We start from the raw sequence: 27,812 nt of genomic DNA, 5'->3' as shown, positions 1-27,812 counted from the left end.
ACTCCTCAGCCTCTCCGGGAAGGTTTATGCCAGTGTGCTGGAAAGAAGAGTTCATCTGTTAGCTGAACCTCAGATTTAGGAGGAACAATGGTTTTTGTCCTGGTAGTGGAACGCTGGACCAACTCTTTTGACAACTTGGAGAAAGCATTCAACCATGTCTCTTGAGGTATCCTGTAGGGGGGGCTGTGGGAGAATGGGGTATCTGGCCTGTCGTTACAGGACATTAACTCCCTGTACAACTGCAGCAAGAGCTTGCTCTGCATTGCTGGCAACAACTCAGACTTGATCGAGCAGGGTGTTGGACTCCTCCAGGGCTCCCCTTTTGCCACTAATTCTGTTCATAAGGTTTATAGACAGAATTTCTAGGTGCAGCCAAGTGGCGGAAGGCTTCCACCTTGGTTGCCTCAGAATCTCATCTCTGCTTTTTGCAGGTGATGCTGTCCTGTTGGCGTGCCCACTCTCGGTCATTTCCCCTTAGAGATGCGTTGAAGAGTGCAACAATCCGAGAGGGGGTCAGAGTAGAGCTGCTCCACATCAAAAGGAGCCAGTTGATGTGGTTCAGGCATCTGACTAGAATGCCTCCGGGGTGAGGTGTTCCAGGCATGTCCTACTGAAAGAAGACCACGGGGTATAGACCCAGGACATGCCGGAGAGATTATATCTCTCGGCTGGCCTGGGAATGCCTTGGTTTTCCCCTGGATAAGCTGGAGGAGGTGGCTGAGGCGAGGGAGGTCTAGGTTTCTCTGCTTAGGCTGATGCCACCGCAACCTGAACCCTGATATGTGGAAGAAGATGGGTGGATGGATGTACAAGGAATCTCTAAATGAATAATATTTTTGTTAATGCTTAACTGTCATATTTGTATTTGACTGACCAAAAATGTGGGCAAACTGTTTATTTGTATTATTCAGCGTAATCATAATGTGACACCCCCCCCCCCCCCCGCCAAAAAAAGAAAAAAACAATAAGTGAAGAAGTGCAAACAACAACCAAAAAATGTCTCTTACGAAATGAAAATGCACCATTACTCCTTCTTGCACTATATGTGACCTGTGGATAAATTATTTTAGTATATGTCATTTTGGTATGGCTTTAGGTGAGGTTGTACAGGCCTTAGATTTACAATCGAATCACAAGAGCAGATTCCAAGAGTCTGAGACAACCTCAAAAATCTGTCATAATTCCTTGTAAACTTGGAAATAATCAGTTTGAATCTTTAAAAGTACAAGTTATGACTTAAGGAAGAAGAAATATTTAGGATTCTCCTGTGCCACTGACAATGTTAACCTCTTTGTACATTCAGGTTTACTTGAGTTGTAGACCTTCTATTAAAGTAGCATTAAAATGATATTCTGGTCTGACTTGATTAACTCATTAGTGATTTCTTCAGGTAAATCAACTTGCAGCCATTTATAAAAGTTACAATAATGTCTTTACAGCAGAAGAAAAACTAAAAGGTAAAATCATGGCATCAGAACTAAGTAAGAGAGTAAGACTGTTACTCTAAGTAAAATCATGGCTAGGCTGAAGGATTTTTCAGCCAGCAGTGCATAACACTGTAAACATGAATGTTAACATCAATTTTCAATATGCCACACTCTAAGTGCTGTGTATCCCCTTTTTTAATGGTTTTGTGTGATATTTTGGCATGTAAACTTGATACGACTACCTGAATGCATCAAATCCTGCCACTAGAGAGCGATATCTACCAGGATATTTCCTTCAAGAGAAGGAAGCACCCTTCCCATTTTTGAAGGCATGGAATTCATACTTCTGTCAAATATCACCGATAAACTGTATTTCTGTTTTAATTCTGTCCCACAGAATCAACAAAGTATTGTGCCACATTAATGCATTTGCACCCTCCTGCACTCTGGGATACTCATTCACTGACACTCGTGTACACTGTCCCCCACCCCACCCACCCAAACCCCCAGTGGTCCATACCCCCACCCCTACCCCCCCACCCCCCAGTCTGGGCTGCCTGCCAGCTCAGCCCTCCCTCCCTTTCTCTCTGGATCTCTCTCTGTGTATTCGGTACATACCAAGCCAAGCCTCACAATGCTGCATTTACTAAAGCAAGTGGCTTAGAAATTCACTGTGATGTCGCTGTTCCCAGACCTCCCTCTCTGTGGTGGACTCGCTGTGTGAGAGGCAGTTCAGTGCTGATGGCAGAGTGGGGCACGTGGACTATGCAAGAGGAAAAGGCAGTATCACCTGTTTGGGAAATCTAGAACAACAGCGGACAAAAAGGAAGGAGGAGCAGAGGCAGGTGAAAGCTTTAGGTCTGCTGCGTCCACCCATCCCTTACTCTTGTATATGCGTGCACACACACACACACACATATACACACCCACTGTCTCTCTCTCCTTGCCTCTCCCTTTCTTCCCATTTGTCTCCTTCACTCTCCGATGCTGGTGTGGTGAACCGCAGGACACTCTCCGCTGAGCTGCATGGAGGCACAGGGAGGGGCGGGGAGCCCAGGTAAGAGCCATTTTCTGTTTTTGCTTTTCTCACTGCTGGTGGGTTGATGATGGCTGTTGCTGAGTCTTTTTATTTTTTTCTTTTATTTTATTTTTTGTCTTAATTGACTTGTGCCGTGAAAAACCTGCCTGCTATGTGTATTCATACATTCATGATGTGTGCAGTTGGGGACTTGCTAAACTGGAGCCTAATCAGTGTTTAATGCTTGCATCACACGAGTGAGTAACTCTTCTCCTGTCAGGAGTTAATCACTGAAATAGAGTGTGAGGTTTAAATATAGCAGTACCACAGTGCCCTATCTCTGATCATTCTCCTCACCCCGGGATCCGGGAGGGGGCATTTCTACATTCAAGCTTCATGTTTAATCTATTGCTTAACATAATATAGCTGCTCACTATAGGTCAACCATGCTGAAGCTGCACTGATGAAAATTACAGAACAATAGTAGAGGCATATGGCCTTTGTGTAAAGGCCACCCAGAGAAGCCTGCACTGTGTGGATGCACTGAGCAGTGTTTCAGTGCCAGTATTGCGTTTACAGGGATGATGGTATTAAGTTCTAAATCTCATCTCCTTGTGGGACAGATTAGCTTTGCTTAATGAAAAACTACAGAATATTTCTCATAATGTACATCTTGCAGTATGCAGTATTACTCTATAAATTCCACTGTCACTTTCATAGTGGAACCCTGGAGAAATCTGGTAAAACTCTACAGCTGTAAAACTGTAATATTTTTGCGCATAATGTGTCTAGCTGGCAATGCATTTGGTATTGCTTGATTTTTAGTACAGGTCCACAAGTAATTACACGTTTTAGAGGTCTGTTTTCCCCTTACAGTCTAGTCCATCAGCCCTACCATGCACTTCCCAAAGCAGATTTTTTCATTCATTAATTATATGTTACTTAATGAAGTAAAAATTAATGAATTTATTTAAGCAGCCAATAATTATGTTCATGTCCTTGTTTCATCCTAATAATTTATCCATTCATTTATTTATCTGTGATGTTCTTTGGAGAGGATACAGCCCTCTGCGACCCTGAATTGGATAAGCGGAAGAAAATGGATGGATGAATGAATGGATGGATGGATGGATGGATGGATGGGTTCTTTGGAGAACCATTTATGACCCCAAAGTAATTTTTTTCATGGGTCTTTGAGGCACCTTTAGGAGTTCTTTAAATAACCTCTTGTTAAAAGCTTCTTTTATTATTGAAAAAGTGTTATTTAATAGTATACTGTCAGATTTATAAATATTTGGACAATGACAATGGTAATTTTGCCTCTACGCAACCACAGTGGATTTTCAATGAAACAATCAAGATGGAACTTTCAGTTTTAAATTTTTTTTTTTTTTTTTTTTTTTTTAATTTTAAACTAATTAGTTTGGCAAAAGTATCCCATTAACTCTGTAGGAATTATGGCCATTTTTATACTTAGTCCCCCATTTTAAGAGGCTCAGCAGTAATAGGAAAAATTAACATAAAATATAAGGACTGTTTTTAATAACTGGAGAAAAATCCCTTGCAGTCAATGTTGCCAGGTCTTTACTGCCATCACCTACAGTTGCTGTTTATTTGTTGCTGCCTTCAGTGATGTCTTCAGTAAATGAAAGACATACACTGTTGAGTTGAGATCAGGTGACTGACTTGATTATTGAAGAATATCACATTTCTTTACCTTAAGAAACTCTTGTGTTGCATTTGTAGTTTGCTTTGGGTCATTAACCATTTGGACTGTGAAGCGCTGATCAGTTTTGCAGCATTTGGGTGAATCTGAGCAGAGTGTATAGCCCTGCACACTTCAGAGTTCATTCTGAAACTTCCATCAGCAGTAAATATTAGTGGTCTGGTTCCACCAGCAGACTTGCATGTCCATGCAATAACTTTACCTTCACTATGTTTGATAGATGATGTGATATGCTTCGGATCAAGAGTTGTTTCTCTCATCCTTCATGCTTTTCTCTTCCATCATTTAGATCTCAGGTTTATTTTGCTTTTTTTTTCTTCTTTTTATTCTTTAAAGCCGATTTATAGCCTCGTTCACTGGCATTGACATCTCCTTGTACCTCATATTGAGAGTTCCAGTGAAAAGTTAACTCAGTATGTTTTATCTGGTTAATATGTGATGGAATTACAATACAACAGGTCTCACTTAGCCATAAAACTGTTGCTTTTAAAATGAAAATGGAGAACTATGTATGTATAAAATGGCTGTAATTCCCAAGAATTAAATGCAGTACCTTTGCCAGACCTCTTGAATTAAAGCTTAAAAGCTGTACTTCAATCACATCTTGAATGTTAGATTTAAAATCCACTGTGGTGTTGTACAGAGGCAAAACTATAAAAAAATGTGTAATAGCCCCCCCCCCCCCCCCCCAAAAAAAAAAACCCCAAAAAAACAACAACTTATGGTCCTTACTGTAATTCTAAAGGAATTTAAAATTACAATTTAGAATTTAGAAAAATGTCTCAGCTGAAGCCAAATGGGGCTTCAGCTGAGACATTTTTCAGAGTGTTTGGTACCATGGGGTTAAACAATGTCAGTGTAAATTACATTTTCAGCAGATACTCTCAGAAATTTCCTTTTAAATGGGGTATGCCATTTCCTGCTATGACCTTGTTCCCTCTACCAGTATTTTCATCTCAACAATACATGTTCATGCTTTCTGCCAGAATTACCTGCCCACTATAGGGATAAAAGTTGTCCATTAATATGAGATTGAATTAGAGTGAACATCATTACTGTGATGTATCACAGAACTGGGTCACAAAGCATGACTTTTGGATGGTATTATCTGGCAAACACAGAAACTGCTGGGAACAAACTGAAAGTCTTAATTAAGGAAGTTAACAGTGTGTAAAAAGCCCCAGTCTTATGTATGAGGATTAGAAATAATGTTAAAAGAAACTGCATTAAAAGCACCATAAACCGTGCTGTGCTGTTAATTCAGCTTTATATTCATCATCCTCTGTGTACAGTAACTCACTTTGCTGTGGGAGTAATGTTTATATAAAACTGTCACTGAGGGTGTAGTGTAAAATATATGTAGACCATATATGGGATGAAAGACAGAGATATCAGCAAGCACAATGACCTGGCAAGGTCATAGAGCATGTTAATTTTTCCTGCCTGTGCAACACAGTCAAACAGTAAGTGATTTATTAAACCGAGACTCTTAATTTGATTTTTTTTTTTTTTTTTGGCAATTGTACAGTACATCATCTCACCCGCTCCCCCACTCCCTGTTTCTACATCTCCCTCCATCTATCTGCCTGTCTCAAATTAGCTGATTCACAGACAGTCATGGCTGACAGCTCGAGACAAGGTCATAAGGGCATATGTATGACTGGCTGTCTTTTAACAGCACTGACTTATAATTGTCATCATTTGCTCTGGCTTCTTCACAGATATTTTAGCAGTTAGTGGCTGCATCTGACCATATGTGTAAATTGTCTTCCTGTACATGCAGAAAATTCTGTGACTTTTATTAAAGATCTTTTGATAGTCATTTTCCTCTAAAATACTAAACATGCAAGCCAATACGTACGCACGCATCATGTGCATCCTGTATTGTCTAAAGAGTATGGGCCAGTACTACACAGGTATTTCTGAGAGAATAACTTTTGATTGGTGTCTTGCATGTAGCTGTTCTCTAAAGACAACGTTTCCTTAGGGATGTATACATGTATTGATTGATGGATGGAATCAAGTGTTTACTGAAGGAAATGGAAAGCACAACTGTTTACGATCAAAATATTGAGCCAACATTTCATTATACCATTTCATTCCTCACTGGGGGAAATTAATCAATAGCAGGCAATAAACACTTTGCTTCTCAGGTTGCAATGAAAATCTATCATGTTCTGCCTTCACCTTGGCTGTAACATGCTTTTCGTCTGAAATAAGAAATTCCAAAGTCTGAACATACTGCAAGTAGAAATGGTACAGACCATCTGGTGAGGCCCACCAGGAAGCTGCTGTACTCCCACAGTTGCATCTGCTCTGTATGTTATCATCAAATACAACCAAAGTTATTGCTACATGTTGCTCCGTAAATAAATTACTCTTTTCTTTTTTATTTTCTTTTTTTAAATGAATGTTTAATGCTTCCTTAGTTGGAAGTATCATGTTTTCAGGTTGGCTGTCCATTCATCCATCTAATAATTCCATCCACCCTCAAACTCATGATCCAATATCTTGGGGAATTTTGTCAAATTTAGCATTTGGACTCGTAGATGAACTTTTTTGGGGGGGTGGTCAGGGGTGAAAGTAAGCCGGTACAGTCCGGTACTGCGTACCACAAAAAGATTCTGCACCGGTACGCAGTACCGGCAAGAGTTGGAGCAGCTGTCTGCTGTAAAGCCGTCATTCAGAACCGGTCACGGCTGCACTTTGGGTCAGAATAGATCCGCTAGCAATAAGCAGTCTAAAACACGACTTAATCAGTTAATAAATTGATTTTTTTTTTTCTCATTTCAAATTGTTTCTGAACTGTTCGTGCTATGCTGGCGCCTCAAGTCTCTACCTTCTCGCCCCTCAGAGATCGAGGATTTCGGAAACGGACAGCCACGTCATGTAAGCGGTACGAATGTAGTGCATTTTATATGGCAGGCTAGACCCTCCTATTTTGATTGACACCTCGTTCGACCAATCATGTTACTGGCTGCACCAAAATCAACCAAAAGCTACGTGACACCCCCTGGTTTAAGATTAAAATTGAGATTAAGATAGTGTTTATTTGTCACATGCGCAGTTATACACAGTACAATGCACAGTGAAATGTATTTTGTACCTGCAACCATATATACACACACATATAAATAAGAAGAATAAAAATAAGTAATTCACACTATATACTATACACTATACACACTTTTACATGGAATTATAGATTATAATATTTACATTGTGCAATAATGGTCCAGTTAGGGCTCAGAGTTGAGCAGACGGATGGCTTGTGGGTAAAAACTCTTCTTCAACCTTTCAGTCTTAGCCCTCAGGCAGCGGTAACGCCGGCCTGATGGGAGCAGGGAGAAGAGAGAGTGTCCAGGGTGGCTGGGCTGTTTTAGGATCTTCATGGCCCTCAGCCTGCACTGCTTGGTGTAAATGTCCTGCAGGTTGGGGAGGGTGGTTCTGATGGTCCGTTCAGCTGAACGAACCACCCTTTTTAGAGCCATGAAGTCCTGCTTGGTGCAGTTTCCCATCCAGGTGGTGATGCTCCCACGCATGATGCTCTCGATGGTGCAGGTGTAAAAGTTCCTGAGCACCTTGAGTGGGAGCTTGAAGTCTCTCAGCCGCCTGAGGAGGTAGAGACGCTGTCTGGCCTTCTTCACAGTGATGTTTATGTGATGAGTCCAGGACAGGTCCCGTGAGATGGTCACTCCCTGGTTATTATTGGCTCTGGAAAGCCCATTTCTTAATATGATTGGCCGAATAAGGTGTCAATCAAAATGGGAGGGTCTAGCCTTTCATATAAAATGCACTACATGCCGGAGGACAGGACACGGCCAGTTAATGGGCAATGACATGGGTGTAGTTTTTGGAGGTGATTTTGGTTCGGCCAGTTAACAGGTTAAAACATTTACCGCTACGTTTAATGTCAGTCTGCTTGTTACAAACTCTCTCAATTAAAATCAAACAGAGATTAACTAATTTCAACAACACAGCACAGCTGAAAAACACTGCTTATGACCGGAGATTTCATTTACGCTACATGAGAGCGCATTCAGCTCCAAAACACAGTGGATGCCAAGGGGATTGAGGTTTGCGAAAGTTTGGTGGTTATTTCTGTCCACAAGTTTTGTATTGGTGGACAGAGCCAGAATGCATGGAGGTGGTCATCAGTTGTGTTAAGTGTGCATTGTGTGCAAACATCTCAGTTCCACAAAAATATATATATTCCACATTGTAAACTGATTCTTTTTTATTTATATATATATATATATATATATATATATATATATATATATAATATATATATATATATTTTTTTTTTATGTGTGTTTGTCATAGCACCGGCAAGAATTTAAAACTACTTTCACCCCTGGGGGTGGTCAAGGACATTTTTGACTTCACAAAACACATTTTGGTCATAACTCAGAAGAATATATCCACTAATAGCAGGATAGACCAATACAGTGGTGACAATTTTTAAGTAAAATGTTGAATGTCATTGTAACTTCTTGATGTTTTATAAAAATGCTGTTCTCTGGGAATAACTGAGTTTATGGGAGTTTATGACATTATTTAACATTTGGTTGGATCCAAATCTTTATGGACTAAACAAACTTCCAACATCAAAATGATTTCCTTTCAACCTTTCACTACATTTATTATGAGTCTTGACAGACATGAATGTAAACTTGACTGGTTGGTGGAAGCACACAGCTATGAGGTGGTCATTTTAGTTCTTTATGCACTGGTATTGTTATCTGAGTAAGCCTTCCATTCTAAAGGAATAACAAAGGAATATCTATTAGTTATTCCTCTGGAATGTAGAGCTAGAGTTTACCCAGATAGCAATACTACTGATTGGGAAGTTTACTTCTGTGATAAAACTATAGTGTGATTTTTAAACTTCCACAAGTGCCTGAAATATCAGTTACCCTCTCTGTTCCTCTCACTGATTGTGCAGTTTAGCTCACTCAGGCTCTTCACATTCTGCGCTGTGTTTTCAGCTGCATCAAACAGGTGAAAATTTAACCTTGATCAAGTTTAACCAATTTAGATTTTATGCATGCTCCTGACTGTGGAGGGATGCTATTTTAAGTCCCTACTATTTTCAGATTTTGTTAATAGCCTCTGTGAACCTTTTGAAGAGATGTTTGAGATGTTTTTTTTAGCTGGCTTTAGCAAAAAGCATGACCAGGCTACAGGAAGGCATTTTCTGTAGAAATAGTAAAATTACTATAATACAACAATTGATGAATTGAATATCTGTAGAAAAACCAAGCAGAAAACCAGTCTCCTTCAAAGGAATCACACGTGCATTCACACGCCCATAAATACTGGGACAGTTAAAATATTTGGAAGGTAAAAATGTTGTAATTTTACCTCTGTCTACTACCACAGTGAATTTTACATCAAACAGTCAAGATGTGATTTAAGTGTAGAATTCAAGGGCTTTAACAAAAGTATTGCATTAACTGCTTAGGAATTACTGCCATTGTTATATATAGTTCCCCATTTTCAGACTCAGAAGTAATTGGACAAATACTGGACAAATTTTAAATATGAAATAGTTTTTAATAATTGGATTAATATTTTTTGTACTCAATGACTACGTGAAGTCTAGACATCACAAAATGCTGTTTCCTCCCATGAGATGCTCTGCTACACCTTGACTGCAGCCACGTTCTGTTTGTGGGTCTCTCTGCCTTCAGTTTTGACTGGGTTGAGATCAGGTGACTGACTTGGCAATTGAGGAAGATCCCATTTCTTTGCCTTGAGAAATTCCTGGGCTGCTTTTGCAGTATGCTTTGGGTCATTATCCGTTTGCACTATGAAGTGCTGTCCAATCGGTTTGCAGCAGATTTAGTTGAATCTGAGCAGAGAATATACTGCACACAATTCATCCTGCTACTTCTATCAGCAGTCACATCATCAACAGAAAGCCCCCACCAAAGCAGCTCACTCAGTGGGCAGTATTTACTTTTAATAGAATAGTATTGTATTTTGTATGTATTCTGGCTGGCGACCTGTACAGGGTGTACCCTTCCTCTCGCCCTATGACAGCTGGGATAGGCTCCAGCCCTAGCGACCCTGAAAAGATAAGCAGAAGAAAATGAATGAATGTATTCATTTAGTTTTTTGTTTTTTGTTTTTTTACTTTAAGAAGTTTGTAGTATTGTAGTACAGTGAAAATCAGATAACATGACAGATGTTTACATAAACATTATGTTAGCAGTAGGTAATGGATAATAGGTTTTGATTTGTAAATAACTGGACATGAATAAGTTGATCTTACTATATAATATTATGTAGGAGGGTGGTTAAAACCTATCTTTAAAGATGTTATCTGGCAGTATTTTAACAAGAGGGTGTATATGTTGCTGTTGGTATCGGTGACCAATATCTGCCGAGCAGGCTAAACAATCACATGTCCTCATCTTCCTCCATCATTCTGGCACGAGTTAATCTTGGTTTCATCTGTCCAAAGATTTTTTTTTTTTTCCAGAACTGTGCAGGCTCTTTTATGTGTTTTCTGCAAAATCTGGCCTTCCTGTTCTTGAGTGTAACCAGTGGTTTGCACCTTGTTGTAAACCATTCATGAAGTCGTCTCTTGATTATCGACATTATTAATGATAAACTTACATCCTCCAAAGTTTTTAAGAATGTAACACATTGTTGATTTGGCCACTTCTGAAGTTTTTGTTATCCTCTGATAGACTTATTTTGTGTTGTTGTTTTTTTTGTTTGTTTGTTTTTGTTTTAGCCTAATAATGGCCTCCTGTACTTGCATCAAGTGAAGGAGGCCATTCCACTTTTTACCAGAACCGTCATATGGAGAGTTCCAGTGAAAAGTTAACAAGTTCAAGTTCAACAGTTGGAATCAACTCAATATATTTTATCAGCTTAATTTGTCATGAAATAACAAGAGAACAGACCTCAACTGTCCATTAAACTGCTTATCCTGTCTAACCGCTTGTCCAATAACCTTTGGGCCTCTGCAAATGGGGGACTGTGTATAACAGTGGATGTTAATTCCTAAACATTTAATTCAATATTTTGTTAAACCTGAAAATCTACATTTCTAACACATCTTGATTGTTTGATTTAAAATACACTGTGGTGGTGCACAGAGGTAACACAAAAAAAATGCGTAATTGTTCAAAAACCTATGGACCTAACTGTATATGATACATATGTACCATTAAAGCCTAAACTAATATTGGTGTGTAGGTGGCATAGATGTTGTGAAGAACTTGTGTTTTTGCATTATATAACAGAAAGACAAGTAACTGAGATGGTCGAGCATTATAAGGTGATGCAGGTAACTTAGGATTAATGTCCAGCTGGTGTCTGATTTGGAAACCACATAACCGTGATTATACAAGGAGGATTATCACTGAGTTCTTTCAGTTCTGAGTACTTGTTTCATTTCACTACTCAGTATCTTCTCTGCCTCATTGTGGTGCCTTAAATTGTTTTTGGTATAGCATACCTAATGAAATATTTTATCAGAGACTTAAAAATAATTAACTTTGCTTTCAAATCTCTTTTTTTATGCTCCATCTCTTTTTCTGGGTCTACGTGTGATGACAGAGCCCAATAAAGACATCCAGAAGCTGCTGAAGCCCTCCAGCTCAGGTGACCTGTCCAGGGAGCTGTTTCAGCACCCATTAGCAGAAGAGGAGGGCAGCCTGTCAGGGCACACGGCTAGCTTGCTGCACATCACTGAAAAGAGACGTGAGTACAAAGGAAAGTGTAATGAGAGGACGATTTTAACAATGTGAAATAATAATGAATATTCATTGGCAGTAAAGAGGTGTTACAAGCTAATTATAGGTGGGAAAAGCCTTGAGCAAGATACCCGATCAATATTCTTAAATGAAGAAGGTGAGGAATGAGGGAAGAAGTTTCTGTGTAAGAGTTTTATCAGTGACAGTTGTGGATTGAGACATAGTCCCCCATTTCAAGCAGTTTAAAAATGGCCTTAAGGTGGTTGTAATTAAAATCATTACTTAAAAATTTGTTACTTGACCCAGCTGTCTTAGTTAATTATAGACCAGTCTCCAACCTTCCTTTTATCTCAAAAATTCTTGAAATAGTAGTTGTGAAACAGTTAACTGATCATCTGCAGAGGGATGGTTTATTTGAAGAGTTTCACCCAGGTTTCAGAATTCATCACATTACAGAAACGGCATTAGTGAAGATCACAAAATCACAAATTGACTTTTTTATACCCTCAGACAGTGGACTCATCGCTTTGTTTGTCCTGCTAGACCTCAGTGCTGCATTCAATACTGTTGACCATATTTTACTACAGAGATTAGAGCATGCTGTATGTATTCAAGTAAATCATATTTATCTAATAGACTTCATTTACTGTTCATGTAAATGGGGAGTCTTCTTCAAATACTAAGGTTAATTATGGAGTTCCACAGGGTTCTGTACTAGGACCAAATCTATTTACATTATTTATGCTTCCCTATGGCAGGATTATTAGAAGGAATAACATACATTTTAATTGCTATGCAGATGATACCCAGCTTTATCTATCCATGAAACCAGATGACACTCATCAGTTAGTTAAACTACAGGAATGTCTTAAACATAAAGACCTGGATGACCTCTAATTTCCTGCTTTTAAATTCAGATAAAACTGAGGTTATTGTACTCAGCCCTAAAAATCTTAGAAACATGGTGTACTTACTCTGGATGGCATTGCCTTGGACTTCAGTAACACTGTGAGGAATCTTGGAGTCATTTTGACCAGGATATGTGCTTCAATGCACATATTAAGCAAATATGTGAGACTGCTTTCTTGCATTTGTGCAATATCTCTAAAACTAGAAACATCTTGTCTCAGAGTGATGCTGAAAAACTAGTTCATTTATTACTTTGTGGCTGGACTATTGCAATTCATTACGATCAGGGTGTCCTAAAAACTCGTTGAAAAGCCTTCAGCTGACCCAAAATGCTGCAGCTAGAGTACTGACAGGGACTAGAAAGAGAGAGCATATTTCTCCCATATTGGCTTCTCTTCGTTGACTCCCTGTTAGATCCGGAATTTAATTTAAAATCCTTCTTCTCTCATACAAGGTCTTGAATAATCAGGCCCCATCTTATCTTAAAGACCTCATAGTACCATACCGCCCCAATAGAGCACTTCGATCTCAGACTGCTGGCTTACTTGTGGTTCCTAGGATACTTAAGAGTAGAATGGGAGGCAGAGCCTTCAGCTTTCAGGCCCCTCTTCTGTGGAACCAGCTCCCAGTCTGGATTTGGGAAACAGACATCCTCTCTATTTTTAAAAAATAGGCTTAAAACATTCCTTTTTAATAAAACTTATAGTTAGGCCTGGATCAGATGGCCCCGAACCCTCCCTTAGTTACACTGTAATAAGCCAAGGCTGCTGGGGGATTCTCATGATGCACTGAGTGTTTCTTTTTCACTCTCTATGTGTTTATACACCACTCTGCATTTAATCATTAGTTATTATTAATCTCTGGCTCTCTTCCCTCACCCCCAACTAGCCGCAGCAGATGGCTGCCTCTCCCTGAGCCTGGTTCTGCCAGAGGTTTCTTCCTGTTAAAAGGGAGTTTTTCCTTCCTGCTGTTGCCAAGTGCTTGCTCATAGAGGGTCATTTTGTTTGTTGGGGTGTTAGGGATTATTTTTTACTCAGTGAATAAAGGACAATTGTTGAAAGGTAAAACTCCAGTAAATTAGATAATAAACAGTGGATCAACCAAATAATAAACAATTAAATAATAAAGACAGAGAGCAACAGATCAGAAAGTACTAGACTAACTTCTCTGTTTCAGTGCATCTTATCTTGAGGACTGGCCACAAGGACGCATAACTAAAACATCAGGAAGATGATGTGCTTCATGACTCCACAGCTGAGGAATCATGAGTCATGAAAACCAGCTTGTGACGACGGTCAACTCATAGGGGTTTTCTCTGTATTACTGTAGGGTCTTTACCTTACAATATAAAGTGCCTTGAGGTGACTGTTGCTGTGATTTGTTGCTATATGAATAAAATTGAATATCACAATACATTACAAATCTCATACTCATGTCTGTGGAGCTCTAATACATTGCTTCACTAATATAATTATGAATTACAAGAGTATATATTTGCAGGTCTCGAGTCCCATGGAATGACTACTGACTGTTTTACATATTCTGGTCCAACACAGCTTCGACTGAACAGACCCATTGTGCATTAGTCTCATACAGAGGCTTCCCTGTAAGTGCCAGACTCCCAGGGCACAAGAACACAGAGACGAATACAGGAGCTATATGGGTGACAACGCAGCCTTTTTCTGCTTCGCAAACTGAACTCTTTTTTTAGGGAGACAGCTCATCCAGAGCCCAATTTCTGTGTCTATCTGATTTAATGTAACCCACGACATAACCGTGCTACCTGGCAGCACAGCTAATAGTATGTGGCAAGAGAGGTTAAAGCTACGGCGCTAAAGAACCACATCAAAACTTCATCCAAAAATGGTGCAGAAACAAATAATCTCCTAGAGCTGCACTTTGCTCTTGAGTCATCCACAACATTTATTTTTAGGTCCAGCCTCAAAAAAAACAAACATCTTAATATCCCATAAAAGATCATTTGGTTTGCAGGAACTAAAGTGGTACGTTAAAAAAAAACCCAAAACAAAGAACAACAACAAAAAAACCTGCAGTAGGGGTGCATCCACAAATAAATACAAACCCAAAGAAAACTGCACTGTAAATCTATTGCACTCTGATAGCATGGATGGAAAGAAATAAAAAAATTTATGGCGACTGCCCAAACAAGAGTTTCTTTAATAACTGAAACTGGGAGTCATGGGCAAGATCAAAGGAATTCAGGATTTTGGTTCAGCTTGTGTCCTTCAAAAGCAAAAACATCCTGTAAAGAAAAGATATTTAGATAAATGTAGTTAAAGGTTGGGTGCTGGTTTAGCTCACTGACTTTTATAGGCTATTGCAGAGTCTGGGGTTTAAGGCTAAAAAGCCCCCAGAAATGTAAGTAAATGTTTAGATCATTCTTAAGAAATCTGAACAGGCAAACTGGATACAAACTGGATATATATATATATATATTAGGGGTGGGACTCGATTAAAAAAATTAATCGAATTAATTACAAGCTTTGTAATTAATTAATCGAAATTAATCGCATTTTAATCGCATTTCAATATTTGACATGAGAAATATTAATTTAAGTTTAGTTGATGAATGAATCAATATACATAAGCTTAAACTTCAAAATTTTGTTTATTTTCCCACCAGTCTACTACACAGACCAACAAAGGGTGGCAGTGCTCCTGTGATAAGCAAACTCCTGAAACTAAAGTTAAGCATCATAACTGGATAGTTTTATTCAACATTAATGTCTCACTTGTTATAGTTGGAAATTAATCATTAGCTCAGCTGTATTCCTTGATGTTGAAATGTGTTATGCTTGTTTTAACAGCTTATTTTGAATTAAAGACTTAAAATTAAACCACAAAAAGGAGAAAAAGTTCGTTCTCCGTTTAATCAGCTGCTTTACACAGCTGTGCTTCGCACTCACGGTTGCTAGGCGACATGAGCTACGCAGAGGTGACGGCAGCTGATATGAAGGCTAGCTGCTCACTTCCGGCCTTTGTGGTGTTCGTGGGCTGCGAAAGACGTGGGCCGGGTCCTTCACAGGATGCGGCCCCTAATTTGGACATTGTGCGTCGATATAATCTGCATGCCGGGAACTCGCGCACTGAGAAACGTTCCACGGTGCAAAGTGCGATTAAAATGCGTTAAAATTTTTAACGCGTTAATTTCCCCGTAATTAATTAATCGAAATTAAGTCCCACCCCTAATATATATATATATATATATATATATATATATATATATATATATATATATATATATATATATATATATATATATATATATGATGGAAAACAATCTATATATTTTAAACTCTGTATTTAATATTTATATATATCAATAGCTTACTCTTGTCTTAGTCTTATTCACTCTATTAAGTCTCAGTCATTATTACAATCTGCTCAGGCTGAACTGATGACCTCAGAGCCCTGATAAGCCAGGAAAGAAAGGGGATTATACAGATCCAGCATGCAAGGCGCATCCACTCTACCCTCTTATCCCTTCTCCCAAATGTGAACCCCTCCCTCTTACCCGTTCTCCCTATTTTTATTCCTTCAGTTGAACCCTTCTGTATGTTTATACTTGCACAGAGAGAAAATAAGGGAAAACACTGAAGAGTCATATTGTTTTAAACTAAATGAGAAATCATGTTTAGCATGCACACACGTGAAAAAATAAAGTGTAAGTGAAGAAGGAGACAAAATGAATAAATGTGAATTTGCAAGGCCACCAGCTAAGAAATGGTAGTCTTTTACATCTTCTTTAGGCACAAAAGTCTGTTTTTTTTTTTTTTTGTTTTTTTTGTCCTCCCCCTCTGACATCTCGGCGTGCCACTGATTGGCTTTTGAACTGCAGGCAGTTGTTTCAGCGTGTCTGTCTGCGACTGAAAACCTACTGATCAATTATTCAAGGAGAAAGGGTGTGGAAAAGGGAAAAACGTGATGGGGGAGAGGTGGTTAAAAGCAAGCACAATAGAGTGGGAATTACCCTAATCAGCTGAAAATAATGACAGAAAATGGAAGGAGAGGGTGTTGTTTCACATAATGTCTCATTTTCCCCTTTTCTCTCTCCTCCATACCCATTTTATTGTTTTACATTTAGCTCCTTACCCAACTCTCCCTCTTCTCCCATCACCCTGCCTCTCCCTCATCTTTCTTCATCTCCTCCCCCACAGTTTTCTTTATGTTTCACTGCCTCTGGTTTCTTTTTACCTCCCAAAAGGCAGTTAAAAAGACTGATAACTGTAGCAAGCACCTTCCTGCCTGCAGAAAAAGTAAAATATATTCACAAGCATGCTGAAGAATCAATTTAAAGAGATGATGTATAAAAAAATAATGTAAAATATGTTTTTTTTTTTTAAACCATTATTGCATGTTTTAGTGTTTATTGTAAACCACTCTCAGACAGCAAAAATAGAAACCTTCAAGCTTTGGATGTAAAGTTCTCAGTGTTGTCTGCTGAGTCTTTCTGTGGCTGCTGCTTTAATTTTATGTGGTGGTGGTTAATGGTGTGATAATGGAAGCTGGCTGACTGAACCATTTCATTAAAGGGGTTCAGATAGTTGCTATATTCAGTTACGTGTATTTGTATTCTCTCTTTGTCAGTGCTTCCTTATTTTTCATTCCTCTTGGGTTCTGGGATTTCTGGTGCTGAGTGCTTCTCTTATATCTCAAAAATGGCACAGCTACTTCCCTGGCATAATAAATAGTCTTTTATAAATCAATATGTGCTCTATCAGGACCATGATAAACTAAATGATATAAAGCAGCAGGCAAACACACAGCAGGCAGGAGAGTGGGCTCTGCTTCTTCAGCCTGAAACAATGTCTTAAACTGTCCAGAAAATGGCGTGCAAACAGCGCAGGATAATAATAGCATTCAACCTGTCATGGAACCCATTCTTTCTTTACAAAGTCATGCCACAACCAGCCAGTGATGTGTTTCATTCAGACATTGCTTGGCAGGCTTTCATTCACTGATTGAAAAGGAAATGTAAGCACACCTCCAGCTGCCTCGCTGCAGACGTCTTTCTCACTGTAATGATAGATTAGCTCTGCTCTATTACATATAATTGTTTCCTAACTTGGGTAATGCTGAGACAAGCAGATGTTCTCTTGGTGCTCTTTATGTAAAAGGTTACGTGGGTCTTTGAATAAATATTACCTTACATGCATTACATTAAACTCTCGCCAATGGAAGCTGCTTGGCTTGAAAGCTGAGTCAGGCATTTTGATGCACACCACAAGTTAATACCACCCTGTTGTGTGCAACAGTGGAGGAAACGGCCTGCTAAGGACTCAGAAGCTCGTGTAGAAAAGAACAGGTGCAACACACCAAGGAGAAAAAAAAATGGAGCTCGCAGTACGTTGAAGAACTGGCTATTTCTGTCTCCATGGAGCTCTTGTTTCAATTCTTCAGTCACCACCTGAGTCGACACACAGGCGTCATGCCGAGAGAGGAATGAAGCATCAAAATCAGACACAAATTTAAGAAATGTACAGTATGTGAAATATTTCTGTAATGGGGAGCACAAGGGGTACAGATTAAAGTGGATACAAGAGCAGAAGAGAAATTGATTTTGCAATAGTACTGCAAGAGCCAGCTATTGATCTGATTATGAGTACAATAGATTTAAGAGCCCTTTACTTGAGCTCTTCAAATATATTCAGTTTATCTCCTACTTCTTTTAAAGAGACACTTTCTTTCTGCACTGTCAGCAAAAAGTGAGTGATTAATTTTAATCTCCCAACTTCTCTCCAGCCTAAAAGGATGTTTTTCTTTCTCCACGTCATAGAACCGTTGAGCAGTGTGTCTTCTTTAGAGGTACACTTTGACCTCCTGGATCTGACTGAACTCACTGATATGTCTGACCAGGAACTGGCTGAAGTTTTCGCTGATTCTGATGAGGAGAACCACAATGAGTCACCAGCAGGTAATGCTTGTTAAGATTTGATATATATATATATATTGGATTAAACATGAATAATTAAAACATAAAGGAAAGTAAAACTGGATGTACAGTAGTGTACAAAACTCTTGAGCCACACCTTATTTATTTATTTTTTCTTGTAATTTTTCAAAGTGGTTTTGAGCAATAGTTCTCCAGGCTTCTGCCAGCAACAGGTCTGATGTGAATTCAGATTTAAACTTTTTGGTTTAAATTGTCATTGACAAGGTCAGACAAGGTCAGGAAAGAGGGACAGCAGTGAGTGTCTACAGCCATCTGTGTTTTACAGATGGCTGTAGACACTCACTGGATGCTCTGTCATGGTTTGTGGCTGCATTTCAGCCAGTGTTGTTGGAGGTTTTGTCAAAATTGTTGGAATATAACATCAGATTTTGATCTAATATGCAATACCATCTGCAAAGGGTTTAAGTAGCAGCAGCTTCCTCTTTCAGCATGACAGTGATCCCAAGCACACTGCCACTGCATACCTGAATACCATGCCTGGATAGAAAAACACATAATGGAACACTATCAGTCATAGATTGGCCTCCTCAGAGTTCGGACCTCAAAATTATGGAAGCAGTGTGGGATCATCTTGACAGAATAGAACGAAAGGCAGCCAAAAAGCCTGGAGAACTCTTCCTGAAGACGACTTAAAGAAAGCTGCCTTAGAGAGTTCTGACTGTGTTGAAGAAAAAAGGTGGTCTTGACTTTCAAGCTCATTAGAATTGTACAAACTCAGTTTTGGCTTTATGTACTATATTTTCATTTATGCTTACACTTTTCAAGAAATTGCTGCACCTATTTCTCATTTTCCTATAATGAGGGGTAGCTCGAGACTTTTGCAGAGTACGGTATATTTCCTCAAGGTTTGTTGAGACAACAGTACATACAAAAACCAATTATCCTCCAGTCTCCTTGAGACATCTTGTACACCATGGCCCATGGACAAATTTTAATTTATGCCAGTGCTAACAATAATCATTGTAAACAACCTCCTTTGTAAGCACATTATTTTTTCCCAACCCTTTTCCCTGTAGCTTTTGGTCATGTGATTTGATTGTTGAGGGAAACATTTCCCAGATTAGTTACTGTGGGCGTGAAAAGTAAAGAAGCAATCATTTTGTGGGGGTAGAACAGTGTGTGTGTAAGAGAGACAGAGAATGTGTACTTCTGTTACCCATTTTGTGGGGACATCAGCAGTGTTGATCTGACAGTCTTTTGGGGACAAAAGCAAGTCAGACCATTAGTGTTAGTATTGTAAGCAGGAGACAAAAGCCTACTCCAGGAGCTGGCCTGCTCCAGTCAATGTAAGGTCCTCTGAAGTGATGGAAACATGACCATGGTGTATGCAAGAGAGAGTTTGTATCATTATGGCCCAGCAGGGTCCTAAAATGGCCTGCTGAGCTATAACAATTTGAAATGTCATGTGACTCCTTCACAGACTCATTAAAAACCTATTTCACAGTGTCAGTGGTTAAGTAAAAGGGGCAGTTTAACTTGGTTAATTTCATTTTTTTTTAACATTGCCTAACTGTTAAAGGAAACAATTTTATGTAGATTAAGGTGATTAATCACAAATGTGAATTCTTTTATTATGGCGAACTGGAACTGCATCACTTCAGCCCCATATCAGCCAAATGAATCAAATCCAGCAAAAAGTGACTTTACATGCAATTAACCAGTTCTTTGTTTGACTGAGAGTACCTAACAGGTTCAGAAGAAGGCTGAACACGTATAAGCACAAAGTGTTAACGCTGAGTTAACACTGTGATGGTGCATCTCACTCTTACAGGCACCTGCATCTTTAACAGCATTATCCTGTTCCTTCTCTTTTCTATTTATTGCTACTGTTCCATATCATGACACAGTGTGTTAAGCGTGAGTTATGGTCCCAGTGGGATCTGTGCTATATACCCTGTACTGCTGTCTGTAGCTCTGTAGTCATTTATTTAAATTAGAGATGGTATACAGTGATTACTGCAGAGGGACATGTTTGTCCAAAAATAGAAATTTTCCTTTGTTTTTGTTTTTTTTGGTTAAACCTTGTCCACTCTGTTTTATGTGCTGTATCTAATGGTATGGTAACAACTGTATTCTTATGGTTCGTGGATTATGAAGTTACTGTAGTAACTCAGCTATGCTAGATGGAAAAATGCAACAGATTTCCTTAAACCAGCAGTTTTTGGGAAATTTGAAATCCAGGGTGAAGCAGGTTGTCGACTCAGTACTGACACACATTATCGCCTTATTTATACACCCAGTTGTTACAGAACTTTATTATTTTTTGTTAGGAGTTGCATTTATTTAAGTCTAATATTACCCTCATTTAGCACTGTTGTAGGTCTCAGCTAGCTCCTCAGGATGGTATCAGAGTCTTAAGCTGTTAAATGTTCCTCTATGCTCACCAGCTAGTTTCTGTTTTCTGTCTGCTGCTGGATGCAGAGCAGGTGTTGTACAGTGGACTGTAGAGCATTTTAAAAACTGCTGCCTGCTGCTGCTGCTGAAAATGGCACAATAATAAGTTGCAGGTCAGCTTGGACAGCAGAACAGCGAGTGAGTAAAATTATACGTGTGTATGACAGTTCAACAGCTGCGCTCTTCAAATCTATCACATTAAGTTTTCTCTTGTTAGTAAAGGGCCACGGCTGCTTTTAGTAGCTGAAAAGTGCAAGTGCAAACAACTTGTCAACTGCTGCTCAACTGTCTGGTAATCAAGACTGTCCTGGAGTGCAGTTGAATTGTCTAATAATGATCTTCTTTTCCCGATCGCTTTTCTGTGCTTTGCCTTGATGGAAAACTGTATGACAGCAGGAAAATGTGTGAAGGAGAATTTATTTATAAAAAAGAGAAACTTGGTGCTCAGAAGATTTGACTGTACTTACACAAGACTCCATAACAGTGTGACAGCAGGTGTCTGCCATGTTGAAACTACAGCATCCAGAAGATGGTCTACAAGATGTGGAGCCCAACATGCTCTTACACTGTTGTTTCATGCAAGTCATATAAACGAGAAAAAACGGTGAAAAATATCACTTCATTAGAAAGGTTGAAATTTTAAAGAATAATACACACTGCAGACAATAAAACAGAATAAATCCTATTTTAATATTTCTTCCTGCTGGAGAGATGGTCCTCTTCTTTCTTAAGATTTTCTGTGACCTGAAGTAAAATTCCCTCCATCCATCATTTATCCAGTCGGAGCCTGTCCTAGCTGACTGAAGTAAAAATGTACTTATTGATAATCCTAAAGGCTGGCAGTAGCAACAGAAGGCATTAGTAATGGAACCACAGCCACAGAACATAGACTTTCATCAATTAATATATCTCATAATCTTTATTTAGAGTTTATTTAAATCTGTGTTCTCTACACAAGTCAACACCTCGTCAAGAACCAGATTTTATTATTTTATTACAGCAGCGTGATGTCATAGTTCACCTGTTTTAATAGGTTTTACCTGGTTTAGCAGCCTGTTGTTGAAAGTTCAAAACATACCACCGAGTGAGTTATATTGATTATTTTCATGAACAGTCTGATTATGCATTTCTATGAATTATGGGATGGAATTATCTCCTTTCACAAAGGATGGTCTGGTGTATCCTATGCTAGGGGAGGTAATAAAGGAGGCTGTGAAGTGCCTGAGTATGGAGAGAATTTGACCAGCTGTTGTTACGGCTGCTGCTCAGCATCCTGCTGTTAATGATACACAACCCTTAGCCCTCTGAGAAAATAAAATCCCTGCAATGATTAAATGTTAGCATGCAATAAGTGATTTAAGTTTTTTTTTTTTTAAACTAATCAAGTAGTGTCTCATTCACTTGTGCCTTTTTAGCTGCATAATCATCACGAATAAAAATAGCTCAGTCATCTGCTAATGCGGCAGCTACTCATCTGAAGATTTTAACCTTTTGACAAACTGCTTCATTCGGCGCAGTGCGTTTCTCAAAAAAACAAAAAACAAACTCTACCTGTAACAATCCTCCTCCTCTTCACTTTTGGGTTGTCTTCATTGCTATTCCCAGTCTTCATGTCTGCCTCAGTTATGGCTTGCATAGAGGAAGCATAGCAATTTCACATGGATGCAACCAGTAAGTGTTCTGGCTACAGAGCCAAGATTTTCTGAAAGTCTCATTATCATGAGAGACACAAAACAACTGTTTCTAACTTATATTTTCAGTATAAAAAACATTTTTATAATAAATCAGGGTTGTGTGCAGTTAAGTGCAAGGTGCTATTTGCATAAGGTTTTTTTGGAAAACTGAACACAGAACGATAAACTGAAATCTTAAAATGGGATCAGCTAAGGAAATACAAATACAGCTTCCAGTAGGTTACACTGCATACATCATTTATACAACACGTTGTTTTGTGGAGCCAAGCAATGTGCAAACAATGCATGGAGTTTTTGGATAAAATTGTATCAAATTAAACAGATGGTTGATTTGTTCATTTGTTTATCACTATAAAATTTTGTAGGAATAACTTTATTAACCAATGCAGAGACGTATATTTAATTATGTATATTTAAACAAATTTAGCCTAATTATGTAATAAATACACTGGCTAGAAAATGACAGCAGCAATTATCCAAATGGGCCAATGTGAGGACCAGTGTGTTTGTTTCTGGATTCCCTAAAAACAGTCTGGCTGAACGTGTTCAGTTCCGTATTGCAAACTGAACCATGCTAAAGGATGTAGAGTTTGCCCCCATAAAGCCATTGGTGACCTGAGGTTGAGACTTGGATTTAATTATTTTCTGTTGAAGTTTGCATTGCAAATGTGGGTCAGATAGCGCCGAGTTGTGCTGCGTTAGCATAAGCCTCCACGGGAAACTGCTGAGTGCATGTAGGAGCTAAGGAAGTGGTTAAAGAAAGGAGAAAAGAGGAGGGGAGCAAAAGATGGGTGACCGAGTTCAAGCTAAATGTAGGTTCCTGAATAATTCACTTTCCCCTGCTGGAAACGAGGCCTGGTCCTTCAAAAGGGATTTCAACACCTATTGTAATCTGTGTAACTGCTCTTTCATATTACTTAAATATGTCTGTGATGTGTTTGTTTTCTTTTCTGTGCTGTCTGCTTTGTGTGTTTACCCTTTCGTTTAAATGCTCCTCTCTTTCTGATTTTATTGAAAATTGTCAAACAATACTTCATAGCTACAGTTACTGTTTCATCAAGCATCTTGTTCTAGAGCAGCTCCAGAGACACCGAACAAAAGCCTGAAAGATCCAGTGGATTTGCTCTTTGTTCTCGCAGATGAGCTTGATGAACCATAAAGTTTATGCGTCCATGGAAAACAAAAACAGGCGTAGCTTTGGCCTCCTATTCTTTTTTTATTGAAACAGTAATGCATTTAACACTATGGCTCTTTGCATTGTTTTTGTTATATATTAAAGTATCAGGAGTTGTGGGTTCATTATTTTGTGCAGTGAAGGGACAGTGTCATTCTTGGATCCTTTGGTGGTGATGTGCTGTGTTGTGGAAACACAACAGGCACAGCAGCAAAAAATTATGCGAGCCACACCCAGATCAGTCAAAGGAGGTGTTTCCAATCTGCTCTTAAAAGACACAAAAACTTGCAGTGATGTCACAGCCTGGGTTGTGATGCATTACATTTAAATGTGCAAAGTGTGCAATGACAGCTTTCTGTCTAGTGCCATTCAGTGATCATTTAAATTTTAGAAGCCCTGTATCACTTTTTATAGACCCACTATAAACATGGTCTTAAATTTACTTTGGCAGATTTCAGCTGAACTCACTGCCTTTAGGGTTGCTATGGCTTTTTAATAACTTTACAGATTATTTTCTTTGATAAATTCTTGCCCTAGTTCCCAAATACTGCTTAGCTGTGCTGAAATTAGCAACCACAGAATTAAAAAAAAAACAACACAAACCAAAAACCCTTAAATGTCTTTAAAAAGACAAGCATTCTCTCAAACTCTACAAATTTGGTGTCCTGCTACAGCTGCCTTCTCTGTGCCGTCACACATGTAACAGAATCTTGTGTTGAAGCGTTGTTGTGCGTTATTCTCAGAGTATCTTTCAACTTTCCCTGAATTCCTCTTCTTCAGTCTTTTCATTGTGTTAATGCCAGGTGTAAAGAGAAATCTGAGCAAAGCGCACAAGGAATGCAGATCAGATTTACTGTGTGCGCATAACACAGCTGCATATTTATATACCAGACATATTGCAGACAAACATTTTTAGAACTACTTGAACACAACCAGCAGCCATCAGACCCCTTTCTGATGCTCACAAAAAAAAAATAGTTGTCCCTCTAATTAAAACCCAGTGGAGAAGCCATCAATCAAGTTAGATCAATACCCCCCCCCCCCCCCCTTTTTTTTTTTGTTTCTCTCTCACTAATGTGTGGATGTGGCTTTGGGGAGATGTATATACTTATCTGCCTCATGTTAGGTCTGCTATGGGTGATGAAAGATGGCCAATTATAAGCTCTTTTTTCAGTCTACAAGTCTCCCCAAATTGCTTTGTTGTTGTCTTCCTGGTAGGTGCAACATTGCCACCAAGTGGTATGAAATGGAAAAATCTTTGCATGGTTAATATTTTAAAAAATAAATAAAAGAAGCAGTTGATATAAAGTGGACAAGTTGTTACAAGTTACAGCAGAAATATAATTAATGGAATTATATATTTATTTGCTAGTTTATGCAAAGAGAAAGCAGCTTTTGGAATGAGTAACACTCGTAACTTCTTGGATTACTTAAGATGCTAAAATTGGAAAAACTGTATAACAATCCTGAAAAGTGCAGCTATTGTTTTCATGATAGTCTTGAATGAACAACAATCCTGACTGCTTTACAGAGCTGGTATGCACAGGCTGTGTGTCCAAGCATGGATTAAAGGATTTCATGGCTGAGAGAAAAGCAAGCAGCAACTGTATCCTGTAAGGTTTCGGTTGTTTCTTTAGCACTGAGTTTCAGATATGGTTTTAGCTAGTGTCAAGCTATGTATGCAAATGCCAGTAAACATGAAGACAGTTGTATTTTTAAGCTCAAACATGACAGAAATGTTGGTTTCCATGTAACAAAAAAAAAAATTGGATTCGTCTTTGTAACAGGTTGATGTGCGTTTAATTCTCAGGTTCCCACCAGCCTATGCTTCCCAGAGGTGGGTACATGCGCTCCCCCTCGTGGACACGATGCAGCAAAGTTGAGCCTCCACGAGAGAGAAAGCATCACAGTGACTCAGACACCACAGAGCCCTTAATGAAGCTGGAAAGGCCAAAGCAACCATGATATCCAACATGAACCAACCAGCTTACAGAAAGAGGAAAAAAACCCAGAGCCAGACACACAGCCAGAGTGGTCACACAACGCGGACCAAGATCCCTCGTTCTGCCACCATGCTCTCACATAATCTTACATGGTGCTGGGCGAGTTCAGGCTGAACTCTGGACACTGTGCTCTGTACACCAACTAAAGATGTTGAGATGTGCAATGTGCACACTCACACTTTCTTCTCTCCCTGTCCCAGTCTCTCCCACACTCACAAACCCACGCAATCATTGCCTTGCTCAAGCAAAAGGTTCTTAGTGCACTCTGAGCTGCCAGATTTTAGTCTTTGTTTATTGGTTGACAGACAGGGTATTAGGTCAGCAGAATAATAGCACTTTTATCCATTCAGCCTCACAGGGTGGGCTTGCACAGTGAGATTGACCCTGAAATATCCACAGCGTGAGGCTAGACCTTTCACATGATGCTCAGATGACATTGAGATTCACTCTGAGTTATCGTGTCACAAGATAAATCATTGATCAGCCATTTAAAAAAAAAAAAAAACATCACACCGATTTCCTATTGAGGTTTTTTTCTGTATTGCCTCGAAGTAAGATAAGTCAAGCAGAGGATGTTGGTTTTTGTGAGGCTCAGCTCTGTCTATCACTTCTTCTTAATCCTAATGAAGAATGTGTTGTTGTTTTAAAATGCCTGAGAAAAATAATGCACTTCTTCACTGAACTGTATGTACAGTGCCCTGCAGAATTATTGGCATTTGGTGCAGATGGCTCAGAAAGATAAAGAGACCAAGTAGCAGCTGTATGCAATACACTTTCCCTATACTCAAATTTGTTTTTGCAGAACTTGCTCATTTTACCTTATCATTATGAAAACACTCTTTGCCACAATTGCTGCTACTAGCATGAAGCAATCCAAAGTTAGTAAAGTTCCACCGAGACATGCATTAACTAGATGGGTTACACTCGAAGCAGTTAAAAATGAAGGTCAAATCTCACTATAGGTGGATTTGCATGGATGTCAAAACCACAACAAAGTGCCAAAAATTTTATAACCATCTCTCAAAAGGTGAATTTAACTACCAATGCAATATTTCTTATCCTTGTCAGCAAATGGAATAGCTGATTACTTGATTTGTTTGTCGCATGTTCAGCTTGTCTATACCAAGAGTGCCAATAATTCTGAATGCTGTGACACAGTGGATTAAAGTGACACTGGGACGGTAGAAGGAAAAAGAAATTGAAATAAAAGAGTACGAGTTATTGCGTGACTCATGTAGTTACTGCAGTGTGGAGGAGACCCGTTCTGTATTGTATGCTGTGAACAGCAAGCACTCACACAATCATGTATTTCATACAAGTCGAAGTTACAAACAAGTCTACAGATCTGTTCTTTTCACTGCAGACAGTGTGATCTCTAAATAGCAAGGAAACTATGGCAACCCCCAAACCCAGTCTCAGACAGCAGGTTTTTTTTTTTTTTGTAATGCAATTATGGCCTTCCTCATTGAAACTTTATAACTCCAGTTTTCATTTATTTAAGTTCAAACATAAACTAATGAAATACCTTCAATCCTTGGATGTCCAAAGAATTTGAATGATTATTATTACAGCACCGATGTGGTGCTGGCTCACCATTACTGGGAATCCAGGCTAAAATGTGAAAAGTATCCACTCTGGTCAAATTGGAAGACATAGTTTCAAGTAATAATTAGTACGGTATATATATACTAAGTATAATAGTCTGCCTCTTACCCTGGCAGCTGGAACTGTATGTGCAGCGAGAAAATGACAAAACACCAAAACACTGACTTCTAATA

At 39.0% G+C, this 27,812-nt stretch overlaps 1 protein-coding gene across 2 annotated transcripts; it reads left to right on the top strand.

The window, feature by feature from the left end:
• The first annotated feature begins 1,999 nt into the window (after positions 1-1,999).
• Positions 2,000-27,246, top strand: dbndd1 (dysbindin domain containing 1). Of its 2 annotated transcripts, XM_030723714.1 has the most exons (6): positions 2,000-2,037; positions 2,120-2,285; positions 2,434-2,484; positions 11,750-11,893; positions 18,593-18,730; positions 25,842-27,246. In XM_030723714.1, the coding sequence occupies exons 3-6, from the start codon at positions 2,454-2,456 to the stop codon at positions 25,994-25,996; spliced, it is 468 nt and encodes a 155-aa protein (XP_030579574.1). In that variant the 5' UTR covers positions 2,000-2,037; positions 2,120-2,285; positions 2,434-2,453; the 3' UTR covers positions 25,997-27,246. The 2 variants fall into 2 exon arrangements, with proteins under 2 accessions (XP_030579574.1, XP_030579566.1); XM_030723706.1 differs by lacking the exon at positions 2,000-2,037 and having other exon boundaries at positions 2,056-2,272.
• Positions 27,247-27,812: the final 566 nt, after the last annotated feature.

Source organism: Archocentrus centrarchus, chromosome 3, assembly GCF_007364275.1.
Source record: "Archocentrus centrarchus isolate MPI-CPG fArcCen1 chromosome 3, fArcCen1, whole genome shotgun sequence".
Lineage (NCBI taxonomy): Eukaryota > Metazoa > Chordata > Actinopteri > Cichliformes > Cichlidae > Archocentrus > Archocentrus centrarchus.
This window is presented reverse-complemented; position numbering and strand designations above follow the sequence as displayed.

What these genes read in the sequence shown, in the direction of transcription:
- dbndd1 (XM_030723714.1), top strand. Translation starts at nt 2,454, where the DNA reads ATGGAGGCACAGGGAGGGGCGGGGAGCCCAG. An exon ending in GGGAGGGGCGGGGAGCCCAG is followed by an intron (nt 2,485 to 11,749) that starts GTAAGAGCCATT and finishes GTGTGATGACAG; the next exon opens with AGCCCAATAAAGACATCCAG. An exon ending in CCACAATGAGTCACCAGCAG is followed by an intron (nt 18,731 to 25,841) that starts GTAATGCTTGTT and finishes TTTAATTCTCAG; the next exon opens with GTTCCCACCAGCCTATGCTT.